Source organism: Choloepus didactylus, chromosome 4, assembly GCF_015220235.1.
Source record: "Choloepus didactylus isolate mChoDid1 chromosome 4, mChoDid1.pri, whole genome shotgun sequence".
NCBI classification, from domain to species: Eukaryota; Metazoa; Chordata; class Mammalia; order Pilosa; family Megalonychidae; genus Choloepus; species Choloepus didactylus.
This window is the reverse complement of record NC_051310.1, coordinates 50,594,183-50,606,590: the sequence shown is the minus strand read 5'-3', so window position 1 is coordinate 50,606,590 and position 12,408 is coordinate 50,594,183. Positions and strand designations below refer to the sequence as shown.

At 37.3% G+C, this 12,408-nt stretch overlaps 1 protein-coding gene across 4 annotated transcripts in view; it reads left to right on the top strand.

The window, feature by feature from the left end:
• Positions 1-12,408, top strand: part of SLC38A6 (solute carrier family 38 member 6) — a 59,113-nt gene that overhangs the window by 5,184 nt on the left and 41,521 nt on the right. For 2 of the 4 annotated variants that reach the window (XM_037832591.1, XM_037832590.1), the window contains exon 4: positions 9,417-9,777. The exons of the other annotated variants lie outside the window; for them this stretch is intronic. In XM_037832591.1, the coding sequence (XP_037688519.1) occupies positions 9,684-9,777 (94 nt within the window). In that variant the 5' untranslated portion in view covers positions 9,417-9,683. The remainder of the gene's footprint in view (positions 1-9,416; positions 9,778-12,408) is intronic. 4 annotated transcript variants of the gene reach the window in all.

Genomic DNA, 12,408 nt, shown 5'->3' with positions numbered 1-12,408 from the left:
TTTTAAAAAATATGTACACACATATAAAAGAATAGCGAATAGTGTGTGTCTAATTTTTTCCTTCAATTTATTGGACTGTCATAAAGATGTTATGTTCATATCCAATTTGTCGGTCAGAAAGGGCTATCAGAAGTCTTTACAAAATAACTGTTCCATTTATTTGCCTGGAGATAAAAGGTGAGGACATATTTTTTTTTTTAATCTTAATGAAAGTAAAGGATTTCTTCAAATGAACTATTTCTGTTTTTGATTTTATATTGGGTTTGAGGTCTATCAGGAGTTTTCTCGGGAGCTGGGGTGACATATAATGTACCTTAACCTCTCTGGCCTTTGTTTATCTGTAAAATGGTAATAATAACATTTTCCTCTTGGGATGGTTGTGAGAATTAAATGAAGTAATATATATATAAAATGCCAGGTCCTTGATAAATACCTGCTCTTATTACAGTGAGTGTTCATTTGGGACAAAACCCCTAAAGATTGCATATTGTTGTACCCAGTGCTATCTCAGAACAGTTGGCTCACTGACATTCCTATGCTCTGGGAATAATCTCAGTGCTCCCATCTTCTTGCCTTGATGTCACTATCAGCAGGAAGTAATGTGAGTTTTAGAACTCTGCATGCTTCTGGGTCAAAACCCTACTGCTCACTCCCTGACTCCCACTACTCATTGCATTGCTACCATTATTTTATTTGAGACCATCTGGATTAATGGCATTGTACCCTTTATCTCAATTTATGTTAGTCACTTCAAGAATACTAGGTTATCCCTTCATTTTCCAGACACATTCCATACGATTCTGTCATTCCTATTCTGACCTCATCTCCCAGTCCTCCCCAATTCCTGAAACCTTTTCACTATTCTCTCTGGAATTCACGGTCAGTCATTAGCAAAACCCCAACCTCAACTCTTTTCTGAACCTTCCCTTCACTTTCTTGCCCTAAGAGGACCCAAGTTTCCTCTGAGAAGTCCTCTCAAGTAGCCATTCTTTTCTTTCCCATATTTCCATATCCCTCATGCTACCAGGTCTGAAGATGGGTTAGATACCCTCTTTGCTCCTCATTTTACTTCTCAACCTTTCTCTGTCTTCTCTCTAAACCCCCCAGCTTTGAATCTCATAAGTGTATACTACCTACTACTCTATTGTTATCATTTATAGACCCACACCCTGTCATTTTTCATGAAAATTTTAGTTCCTAGTTTCCTTTTTGTTTCTTTAGCATTATTCCTGTCATAATTCTGGGTATCACTATCCATGTAGATGAACCTTTCAGAACTCTCTGTTCCTTAATGTCCTCCTTTCCTCTAATGATTATATTCTCTACCTACTTCAGCTACCATGTTCATAATGTTGATCTTGTCATTACCAAAATTGCTTCTTCTCCAAAATTTCACTTTCAAACATCCTGCCACTAACACCTCCTGTTCTTCTAACTCATTCCCTCAAGTTCTCCAACTCTGACAATCCTTCACTCCTGCCAGGACTTCGATTTATTGATCTGACCATCTTGGCACTGTCCCTTACCTCTTCGTGTCCTTATTTCCCTCTACTCAGTTGAGATTTCATGGTAGGTTATTGTTATCATTCTCTTGCCCTTCCCTCACATCTCATACTCCTCTGGCAAATCCCCAGCGATGGTTGAATATAACTCTGCCTACTTCCCACATGTACCCATATAGCTGAATGCACCTGAAAAAAAAAAAAAAAAAAAAATGGACTGTACCACTATAATTCAGTGTCTAGTGGACCTAGCATGCTATCCCACAATTCTGATCTACTTCTTCAGTCCATTTACTCACTTCCTTTGCTATTTAGGAGATGACTTTTCATGCTTTCTCCTTTCCCTCAAACCTCCTACACATACTCCTTGATTTTCACTCTTCACTGATATCCTTACTTTCTATTTCACTGAGAAAATAGAAGCAATCTTAAAAGAACTTTATGAGCTCTTGCCACTACTTTCTACCCACCCATCCATTTTCATCTGCAACCATAAACTCTGTCACTTTGGATGAACTATTTGTGTTCCTATCTAAGACCAGCCCCTTCTCTTGTGGCATGATCCCATTTGCTCTGCTCAGTACATCACTCCAGCCACTTCCTCCTCTTTCTCTCTCCTTTATCATCATCTTTGATCCTCTCTACATTTTCTTCCCTCTAAATATATAAATAACCTGCAATTTCTTCTGTTTTAAAAATACCTCTTTAACTCCATAACTGCTTCAACCTTCTGCTCCATATCATTTTAACAAAACTCCTTAAAATAGTTGTCTATACCAGATGTCTCCACTTCCTCTCTTTCTATTCTCTCTTACCCACTACAGTTAGGCTTTTCCCTGTCATTCAACTGAAATTATTATTGTACCAGTGACCTCCATGTTGCTAAATTCAGTAGTCAGGTTCAGTCTTCAACTTACTTGACCAGTCAGCTGCATTTGACAATTAATTGTTTTCCCTGTGAAAGATCAACTGTGAAACACTTTTCACGCACTCTCTTGGTTTTCCTTCTGTTTCACTGAACACTCTTTTTTATTTCTTCTGCTGAATCCTCTTCATCTTCCCATCTTCTAAATATTGGAGTACCCATGGGACTATTCCTCTGAACTCTTTTACACTCACTCCCTTGGTGCGCTCATATGACTCTCAAATTATATTTATAGCCTGGAACTTTTCCCTGATCTTCAATCTCATATCCAACTGTCTCTGTGATATCTCTACTTGGACGTCTAATATCCATCTCAAATTTACCAAACTCTCCACCTTTGCCCTACCAATCAATATCTTCTACTCTTTTCTCGTCTAAGTAAATGGTAACATCTTCCTTCTATTTCTCAGGCCAAAAAGAGGAGTCATTATTGTGATTATGAGTCATTATTCTCATAGTGCATGTATAATCCATCGCATCCTGTTGCCCCTCCCTTCAAAAATATCCAGAATCTGATTACTTCTCCCTCTGCTGTAATCACCTCATCTAAGCTACCATAACTAGTAATAGCTTATATGTTTGTTTCCTTTGTTCCCTATGGTCTGTTCTTAGCAATTCAACCAAAATGATCCTGTTACTATATATTAAGTTGATCCACTCCTTTGCTGAAAGTCTTTCAGTGGCTTCCCAGCTCACTCAGAGTAAAAGGCAAAATTCTTAAAATAGCCTACAAAGTCCTACGTGATATTGTCCCCATTTTATATCTCTGATTTACCTCTTCTTTTCTTCACTTTGTTGCAGCCACATTGTTTGTTATTATTTTATGTAACATACTTTTATATCATTTACTATGTGCTAGGCATGATTCTAAGGAATTTACAAATATTGATATATGTAATCTTCATAATAATCCTATGAAATAAGTACCATTATTATTTCCATTTTAAAATGAGGAAACTGTGACACAGAGAGGTTAAAGTAACTTGTCCAAGGTCACCCAACTAGGAGTTACTGGAGCTGGGATCCAGACCTACTTAGTCTGGCTCTGGAATTGTCCTTACTGTTCTTCAGACTTGCTAGGTAGTGTCCTGCCTCCATACCTTTGTACTTACTATTCCTTCTGCCTGGAAGGTTCTTCCCCAGATTTCCACATTGCTTGCTCCATAATTTCAAACCTTTGACAAATCATACCTTTTCCACGAGGCCGTCTTTGACTATGTTATTTAAAATTGCAATTGGCCCTACTGCTAAACGCTCTCTGCCCTTTCCTCAATTGACATTCTATATATTTTGCATACTTTTTGTCTTTCCTCCACTAGAATGTAAGTTTATTAGGAAAGGGATTTTAGTCAGTTTGTCCACTGCTATATCTTAATTGCCAGTAACAGTACCTGGCACATAATAGACATTCAAGAAATATTTGTTGCATAATTGATGAAGGGATATATGAATGAACTAAATGCCTCGGTTCATAGGTAAGCATGTACACCAAGAGCCAAGTCATTAGGTTGATCCAAATCACTTAAGCCGGTTCACAAAGAAGGGATTCATGGAGGGATGAGATTTTGATTTATCATTCAGAAAACTTTTATTGAATTACTTCTGTTTACAGACTCTGTGATAAATATTGGGAATTCCGAGATGAATAAAATACCATCTCTGTTCTTAGTAGGAAGACAGACACATAAACAAATGGTTTCTGCAATGTGCAAAAATATTAATAGGTGTATGTACGAGTGCTCTGGAAACAAAGAAAAAGAACATAACTTAGCTTGGTGAGGCCAGAGAGAATTCATGGTTTTCCTTCTAATTCTGGCTGTTACTTTTCAGTTTCAGGCCGAGTTCTTCTTCCATCAGTCTGTTCATGTTGTGGGAGGCAGAAGGGTTTTAATTCTGATTCTACTACTTCTAGTTATTTGACTGTAGGCAAGTCATACAGCTAATAAGTAGGAAGAAACTACTTAACTTCTCTTTATGCGTTAAGCTGTTAGTTCGATTACATTTTCTGGAACAATAAAATTGTGTTTTAATTTGAAAAATTAAGAATACTTTAATTTATTTAAATTTAGAACCCTGAAAAATCAATTTTTTTTGGAATCTTTCAATATTATGGTATTTGCTCGTGGAAAAGGTACTTTCTTCTTCATGTTTATTAAGTATCCAAGCTATACTTGTTTTCTGCTGTTTAAAAATAAAACAAACCCTAAGTTAATTTTTTTGATAAGTGCTATCCTGGTAACTTGCTCACTGAGAAACTGATACAAGATATGTCATTTTAAAAGTAGGTATTTGATGTATTCCTGTATGTAACACTGAAATAAAAGCCTTCTTGCTTTAAATTCTTGTAAGGAAATTTGTTTTTGTTTTTAAGAAAGGACAGACACATTTAACCATAATATACAAGAGGGTTGCTAAAAATGAAGAATAAAAATTTAACCTAGGTAATCCATGCTTAGCATATAGTAAATGTTTAGTAAGTGGCTGCTGGCATTCTTATTACTGGTCTTTCTCATTTGACTGTGAGTAATTGAGATACAGAAAATAGTGACTTAAGATAAAAATTTATTTCTCTCTCATGGAAAAGAAATCTGTAAGTAGGTAGTCCAAGGCTGTTATGGTTGATTCATGGTGTCATCAAGGATGCAGGCTTCTTCCTTTCTGTTCCACTGTTCTTATGTGTGTCCCCTCCACCCCTACCCACCCCTTACCCCTGTCCTTGAGATCCAGAATGCCTTCTGGAACTCCAGTGATCACATCCACATTCTAGATACCAGGAAGAGCAAAAGAGACCTCTTCCTAGCTGAATCTCACGATTTCAATATATATCTTATTGCTAAAACTTAGTCATACTAAGTTGCACTGGGGCCTGGAAAATGTAGTTTTTACTGAAGGTGGCATTGGGCCTATTTCAGTTTGCTAAAGCTGCCTGAATGCAATATACCAGAAATGGGTTGACTTTTTCAATGGGGATTTATTAGGTTACAAATTTACCATTCTAAGGCCATGAAAATGTCCAAATTAAGGCATCAGGAAGAAGATACCTTCTCTGAGGAAAGGCTGCTGGCTCCAGGGTTCCTCTGTCACATGGGAAGGCACATGGTGACGTCTACTGGTCCTTCTCTCCTGGGTTCTGGTTTCAGTGCATTTTCTCTCAGTTCTTGTGGGTCCTTGCTTATTTCTCCCAGGGCATTTCTCTCTCAGCTCTCTGGGCTTTTACTGTCTTTTATCCTCTTCACAAAGGACTCCAGTAAAGGATTAAAACTCACATTGAATGAGCTGTGTCACATCTCAATTGAAGTAGCCTAACCAAAGGTCCCACCCACAATAGGTCTGCCACCACAAGAAAGGATTAAAAGAATATGGTCTTTTCTGGGGTATATAACAGTTTTAAACCAGCACAAGGCCTAACTAAAAGTCAAGGTTCTATTACTCAGGTAGTAGGGGAGAAATAACCAGCAGTCTTTGACTCACCAGGGTTCTGTCTCTGGCCATGCCTATAACATACTGTCACTGAGTAACATTTAAACTTTGATATCTTCATTACCAACTCTGGGCTGATAATTTCAATCCTAGCTCAGGATTCACATCTGAGCTACAATTGAACCTCTCCATTAGATAGCCCAGAGACATTTTAAGTTCAACATGTGCAGAATTAAACTCACTATCTTTCATTCCTCTCACTTCAAATGTGTTCCTCTTTCTGTATCCCTACCTCAGTGAATGGTACCTCCAGTTTAACTCTTATAGCTTCTTAACCTCACACATTCAATCAATTATGAATCAATTTTGTAAATATTTCTTAGATCTGTCTAGTTCTCTCCTTCCTTACTGCTACTGTGTGGTTCAGGCCATAATCACTTACTAGAATTACAATTGGGTTGTATCATAACATGCATTTAACCTATATGAATTCAAAGAGGGAAGGAGAAAGCAATAGTTTTAAGTAGTGTTGGGCGATTCTGCCTGCATTCCACTTAGTGAACACAAGCTCCTCCGGGGAGTGAGTGTGAGGTGGGAAATAATAACAATGGTATTCCCTCTGTCAGCCAGTTTTTATTTTTTTCTTTAAGCTTTACAGTTATTGAGCTACTGCTTGCCCAATGCTGTTTTAAGAGATTTACGTGTATTAATTTAATCTCATAACAACCATGAGATAGATATTATATTCACTTTAGAGATTAAGAAGCTGAGTTATGGAGAGATTAAACTTGCTCAATGTTGCACAGCTAGTCAGTAGAAGAGCTTTTATATGATCCATACAATCTAACTACAGAGTCCACTTTTGTATACACTTTGCTATCATTTCTCACTCTTACAGAAACTGGAGTTTATTCTGTGGAGAAGGTAAAGCAAGAAGACTCTGGATTCATAGATACACTGGCTATAGTTAAGGGCAAGATCATTTCACTAAAAACAGGGATTAAGTGAAAGTTTACTAGCTGAAGGTGATTCCCAGCCTCCTTGCTTCCTGAGTTCTCAGAATGCTAGCACCAAGCCTTCTGCTCTCAGTTAAGGTATTAGAGAAGTATTCTCTACAGAATCTCTCCTGCCAAAAGAAAAGACCTTTTGCTACAAATAGTTGTGGGTCCTCCAAGAAATAGCTGAATTCTTCCTGCTTGATCATGATGTGATTAAGCCTACTACTCAGTAAGCATCACCCATGCACACAGAGCTACTATTTAGCCTTTTAGTGCCTCACATTTAGGGAAACAGCCAAGTATCACCAGACCTTTGAGAAAAACCTTTAACATGAAAGATTTACACTAAAACACCATAAACAAACAAACCAACAAATAAGGAAAGAAAGAAACAAACTGAGAGGAAAAGAGGAAACAGAGATGAAGCAGGGACCAGAAGAAAATTTAAAAAGAACTAGATTTAATAGCCTCCAAAAACTAAAAGAAGATACTGAACCTTTGAAACAAGAACAAGAAATTAGAAAAAGGGTGTGTTCAGAGAACACAAGAATTAAAGAAATTAAGAATAAAATTAAAATTAATTTAGTAGTTGTGTTGAAAGAATTAAGGAAATTTCCTAAGGAAAAAAAAAAGACAAAGAGCTTGAAAATAGGGGAGAATGGATGAGAAAATTAGAGGAAGGGTCCTGGAGATCCATCTTGCAAATAATAGAAATTTTACAAAGAGGGACGAGATGAAATGGGATGACATAAAATTATCAACAGGATAATACAAGAACAGTTTTTGTAACTGAAGAATATTAGTTTCTAGATTGAAAGTGTTTGCCTGGTATTCAATATGATAGTAATAAAAGAACCCACACCAAGGCACATCATTAAGAAAAATCAGAAAGCTGGTTTATAAAGAGAATATTCTCAAAGCTTTCAGAGAGGAAAAAAAAACAAACAAAAAAGTTTCAAACAAAGAATCAAGAATAATAATAGCATAGAACTTCCAGGAGCAAGACGACTATAAAACAATTCTTGGGGAAATTGATTTTGATATAGAATTCTGTACCCAGCCAAACTTTCATTTAAGTTTGAAGATAGAATAATGGCCTTTCATGCAAGGCCTCAAAATATTATCCCCCGATGCACCCTTACTTAGTGAGCAATGGAAGTTGCCCTTTACCAAAGTTAGGGAGTAAAACCTGGATAAGGCATCTAGCACAGGAGAGAAGTGAAGGGAATTTCCAAAACAAAAACTGAACAGATCTAAGAGCAACCTCCAGATTAGAGTAGTTCTTTTCACAGAGGAATAGCCATATTTCTAGGCCATGCTTGCCCTCAGGATTGTGTTCAGGATGGAAACCTTTTTCTTATTCCTCTGCCTGAAGGGGGTGCCTTTCTAATTTATCTGTCTAGCTCTAATTTGCACAGTACCTGAGTGTGTTAGCAGTCAGGTCTCGCTCTTACAAAAGACTAAGAATAAAATATAGAGCCATTAAACTAAGGCAGTAACAGGGAGAATAGAAGTGCATGTGAAGAGAAAGGGAGAAGGAAACATCTACGATATCTCAGATTTCTGGCTTGGGCCATTGGGTTAATGATACTGTTATTAATGGAGCAGGAACACGGTAGGAGGAGTTAATTCAAAGTAAAAATGAGTCCAGTTTCAGGTATGTGGTCTTTGAAGTATGTTTAGGAGGACAGATCATAGTAGAACTGAAGCCCAGGATAGAGGTTAATTTATTCATTTATTCAGTACTCTTTATCTACTAGGAATACAGAGCTAAACGAGACTCAGTTTTTTCCCTGAAAAAGCACATAGTCCAATAGAAAAGATAAATGTATAAACAAACAAATTTATAATGTAGTGTAATAAGTGTAACAATTTAAATACATACAAGGTGCAGTGATAGCTTCGAGGAAGAAGTGTTTGCCTTGCGTGGGATGGGGGTGAGAGTCAGTAAATATTCCTAGAGAACTGAGCTGAATTTGACTAGCATATAAGGCAAGAGAGAATATTCCAGCATGTGCTGAGGTAGAGCATATTGTATTCAAGGTACCAAATATTGTTTACTATTGATGGATATGGCACAAAGGAGAAAATGAAACTGGAAAGGTTGTCAAGTATCAGATCCTAAGGAACTTGGAGTTTTTGCTGAGGATGTAGGAAGCCACAGAAGGAGGTGAAAAGGAAATTTGTAGCAATGAGGAAATAAACAAGGATTTAAATGGCCCCTTTGTGCCCTCCATTTTGTTTTTTTCACTTCTGAAACAGTGATTTTTAATTGTATTAATCCCAGTACCCTCTTTTTATAAAAAATATTTTCTAAAAATATTTTAGATTTACTATCCTCCATTTACTATCCCAAAATGAAATTCCCATAGGTATTATGACCTTCTTGTGGTAGGCTGAATAATGGACCCACTGTCCCCCAAGATATCTGTGTCCTAATCCCTGGAACCTGGAATGTTACCATAAAGGCAAAAAAGGACTTTGCAGATATGATTAAATTAAGGATCCTGCAGTGTAGAGATTATTCTTGGTTATCTGAGTGGACTCTAAATGCAATCACATGTTTCACAGAGGGAGGCTATGGACAGAAGAGGAGAAAGCAATGTGACCGTGGAGGCAGAGATAAGAGTAATGCAGCCACAAGCCAAGGACTGCCAGCAGGCACCCAAAAACTGGAAAAGGCATGGAACAGATTCTTTCCTACAGCCTCCAGAGGGGAGCATGGCCATACCGACATCTTCATTTTGGCCCACTGAAACTGATTTTGGACTTCTGGCCTCCAGAACTGAGAGAGAATAAACTTCTGGTTTTTTTTTTTTTTTTTAAGCCACTTAGTTTATGGTAATTTGTTACGGCAGCCATAGGAAACTGATATACTATCTATACACACTAAAATGCCACAACAGTAAAATAAAGTACAAACAAAAACAAAGTAAGTACTATTGGTGATGTGGTTTTCCTAAATGGTGACCAATTTTTGGCAAAGTTCCAAACAAAACAAGTTGTAGTCTGTCCTACATTTGCATGGTACATGCATTCCTGGAAAATTTAACATATATTCAGACCATTAACCATTGTTTTCTCAACATTGACCATGGTGCTTGACAAACAGAAGGTATTTAGTAAAGGCTGGATTCATGGGTGGTAAATGGATGGATGGGCTAGAACTACAGAGGGATTATATCTTGTAAGTTCCAAAATCCTCATACAAGTCAGAATTTATATATAGTTAAAATTACCTTTAAAAATTCTTTATATAGCTTATAAAATAGTGATAAACATCTACACACCATGTTACACACCGACATGACGTCTTTCAATAAATTTAATAAACCTGCATTATCATTTCTGTGGTCCAGAATTGGTCTGGGTGCCATATAAAGAATACTGATAGCTTTAGGGATTATGATGAATCCCATGATGAATCCATTAAGGAGTGCACGGTGCTGTCACTATGAGAGGCACACAGGAACTGAAACTGACTGAAAGACAATGGATTCCTATTTCCCATCTGTTCTGGTTTGTTAAAGCTGTCAGAAATACAATATACCAGAAATGGATTGGCTTTTACAATGGGGGTTTATTAATTCACAAATTTACAGATCTAAGGCCATGAAAATGTCCAAATTAAAGGATCAAGAGGTAGATACCTTCTCTGAGGAAAAGGCCGATGGCGTCCAGAACACCTCTGTCAGTTGAGAAGGCACATGGCTGGCGTCTGCGGGTCCTTTGCTCCCGGACTACGTTGCTTTCAGCTTCTCATTCCAGTGGTTTTCTCTTAAGCACCTCTGAGTTTTCACTTAGCTTCCCTGGGGCAAACTCTGGGCTTCAACTCTTAGCTTAGCATCTCCAAACATCTGGAGCTGAGTCAGCTCTGAGCTCGCTGTCTCTCCCTGAGCCTCTTAAGGACTCCAGTAAGTTAATCAGGACCCACCCTGAATGGGCGGAGTCATATCTCCATGGAAATAATCTAATCAAAAGTTCCCACAAGAAGTCTTCACCCACAAGACTGGATTAAAAGAACATGGCTTTTGTGGGGTACATAATAGATTCAAACCAGCACACCATCTCATAGCTCACTCTTCATTTTCTTAGTGTTTGGAATGGTAGTCAGCTATCCAAACTGTTTATATTTGATATTTATCTCTTTTTTCTTTTGATTAGTGAGCATATTTCAGTTCACCCACAACCTGGTGGCAGTGGGTGGCAAAGTGCTACTGGTATCTAGTGGGTAGAGGGCAGGGTTGCTACTAAACATTCAGTGATGCACAAGATAGCCCCCCATAACAAAGAGTTGTCTGAACCAAAATGTCAATAATGCCAAGGTTGAGAACCCCTGGGCTAGATTGTGTTTGTGCCCTACTTAGGTAGCAAATCCTGCATAGTGTTTGCCTTCACATTAGACTAAGTGCTCCTTGTAGCAGAAGCTGAACTTTTTTGTTTTGGGGGAATGAGTGTGATTCACTGTAGGGTTAAACATATTTTAAAATTAACCTTTTATTTTTTATCAAAGGTAATATATGCATATGTACACACACACACACACACACACTTGGAGTAGTTCCCCACCCATCCTTCTCCACTTATAGTTCCATTTCCCAGAATAGCAGCATTTAAAGAGTTTCTGTTTTTATTTCTTTGGGTCATTACTTTCCTAAATCTAAATAATGTTCTTATACTGTTATTTATTGCTTATTATATGTTATTTATTTATGATTATTTGTCAACACTTCATTATGAAAGGTGAGGATTTAGCACAGATACACTAATCCATCCCTTTCTCCCTTTTCATTGGTTGGTATTCAATAGTTCTTTCACTGATTATTTTATAACTTTAAATAATACATTTAATCCTTTAAGTTTTGTTCCATCAATTTTAGGCAGTATCTTTTTGACTCCCTGCCCTGCTAGATGATACTAGTGCCCCCCATCCTTTCTTTCACCTACCCTCTTCCTTTCCATTTTCCATAGATTGCTGTATCTTTACAGTGTCAAAGTTGACAATATTTACTTTCTGCTTTGTAATCATATTTAAGTCTTTCATTGTTTATCTATAGGTTGAGTCTAAATGTTGAAAATCAATGAATAGCATTTATAGGATTATGACTATGAAAAAAAATATTGTTCACTGCAGAGCCAAGTATTGTTTGGGATCCCAGATTATCTCTATGCAGGCAATATCACAACCACTGTGCCACTTGAAAGGAGAATGTTTCTAGTATTCTAGCATTGTATTTTCTTTTACTGCATTGAGTGCTCTGAAATGATGCCACATTTAGTTGATAAATTGACATTTAAACACATACCAAGAAAGATCAAAAGTGGCGATAAAATTGCATAATAAACAATAAATGAATGGCCTTCCTGGGCACTATTAGAGAGGGAAAAAAGTGAGAGGAAAATGATGGAAAGCACAAAGGAAGGAATTTTAAAATAATAAGGGTACGTTCCAAATGGCCAACTTTCTGAGAGCTGAACTGTATTTGAATAACTTATGTCCCTCAATGCAGATCCAAAGATAATATTGCTGCTGCTGAAACTTGGGCTTTGTACTGTGCCCAGA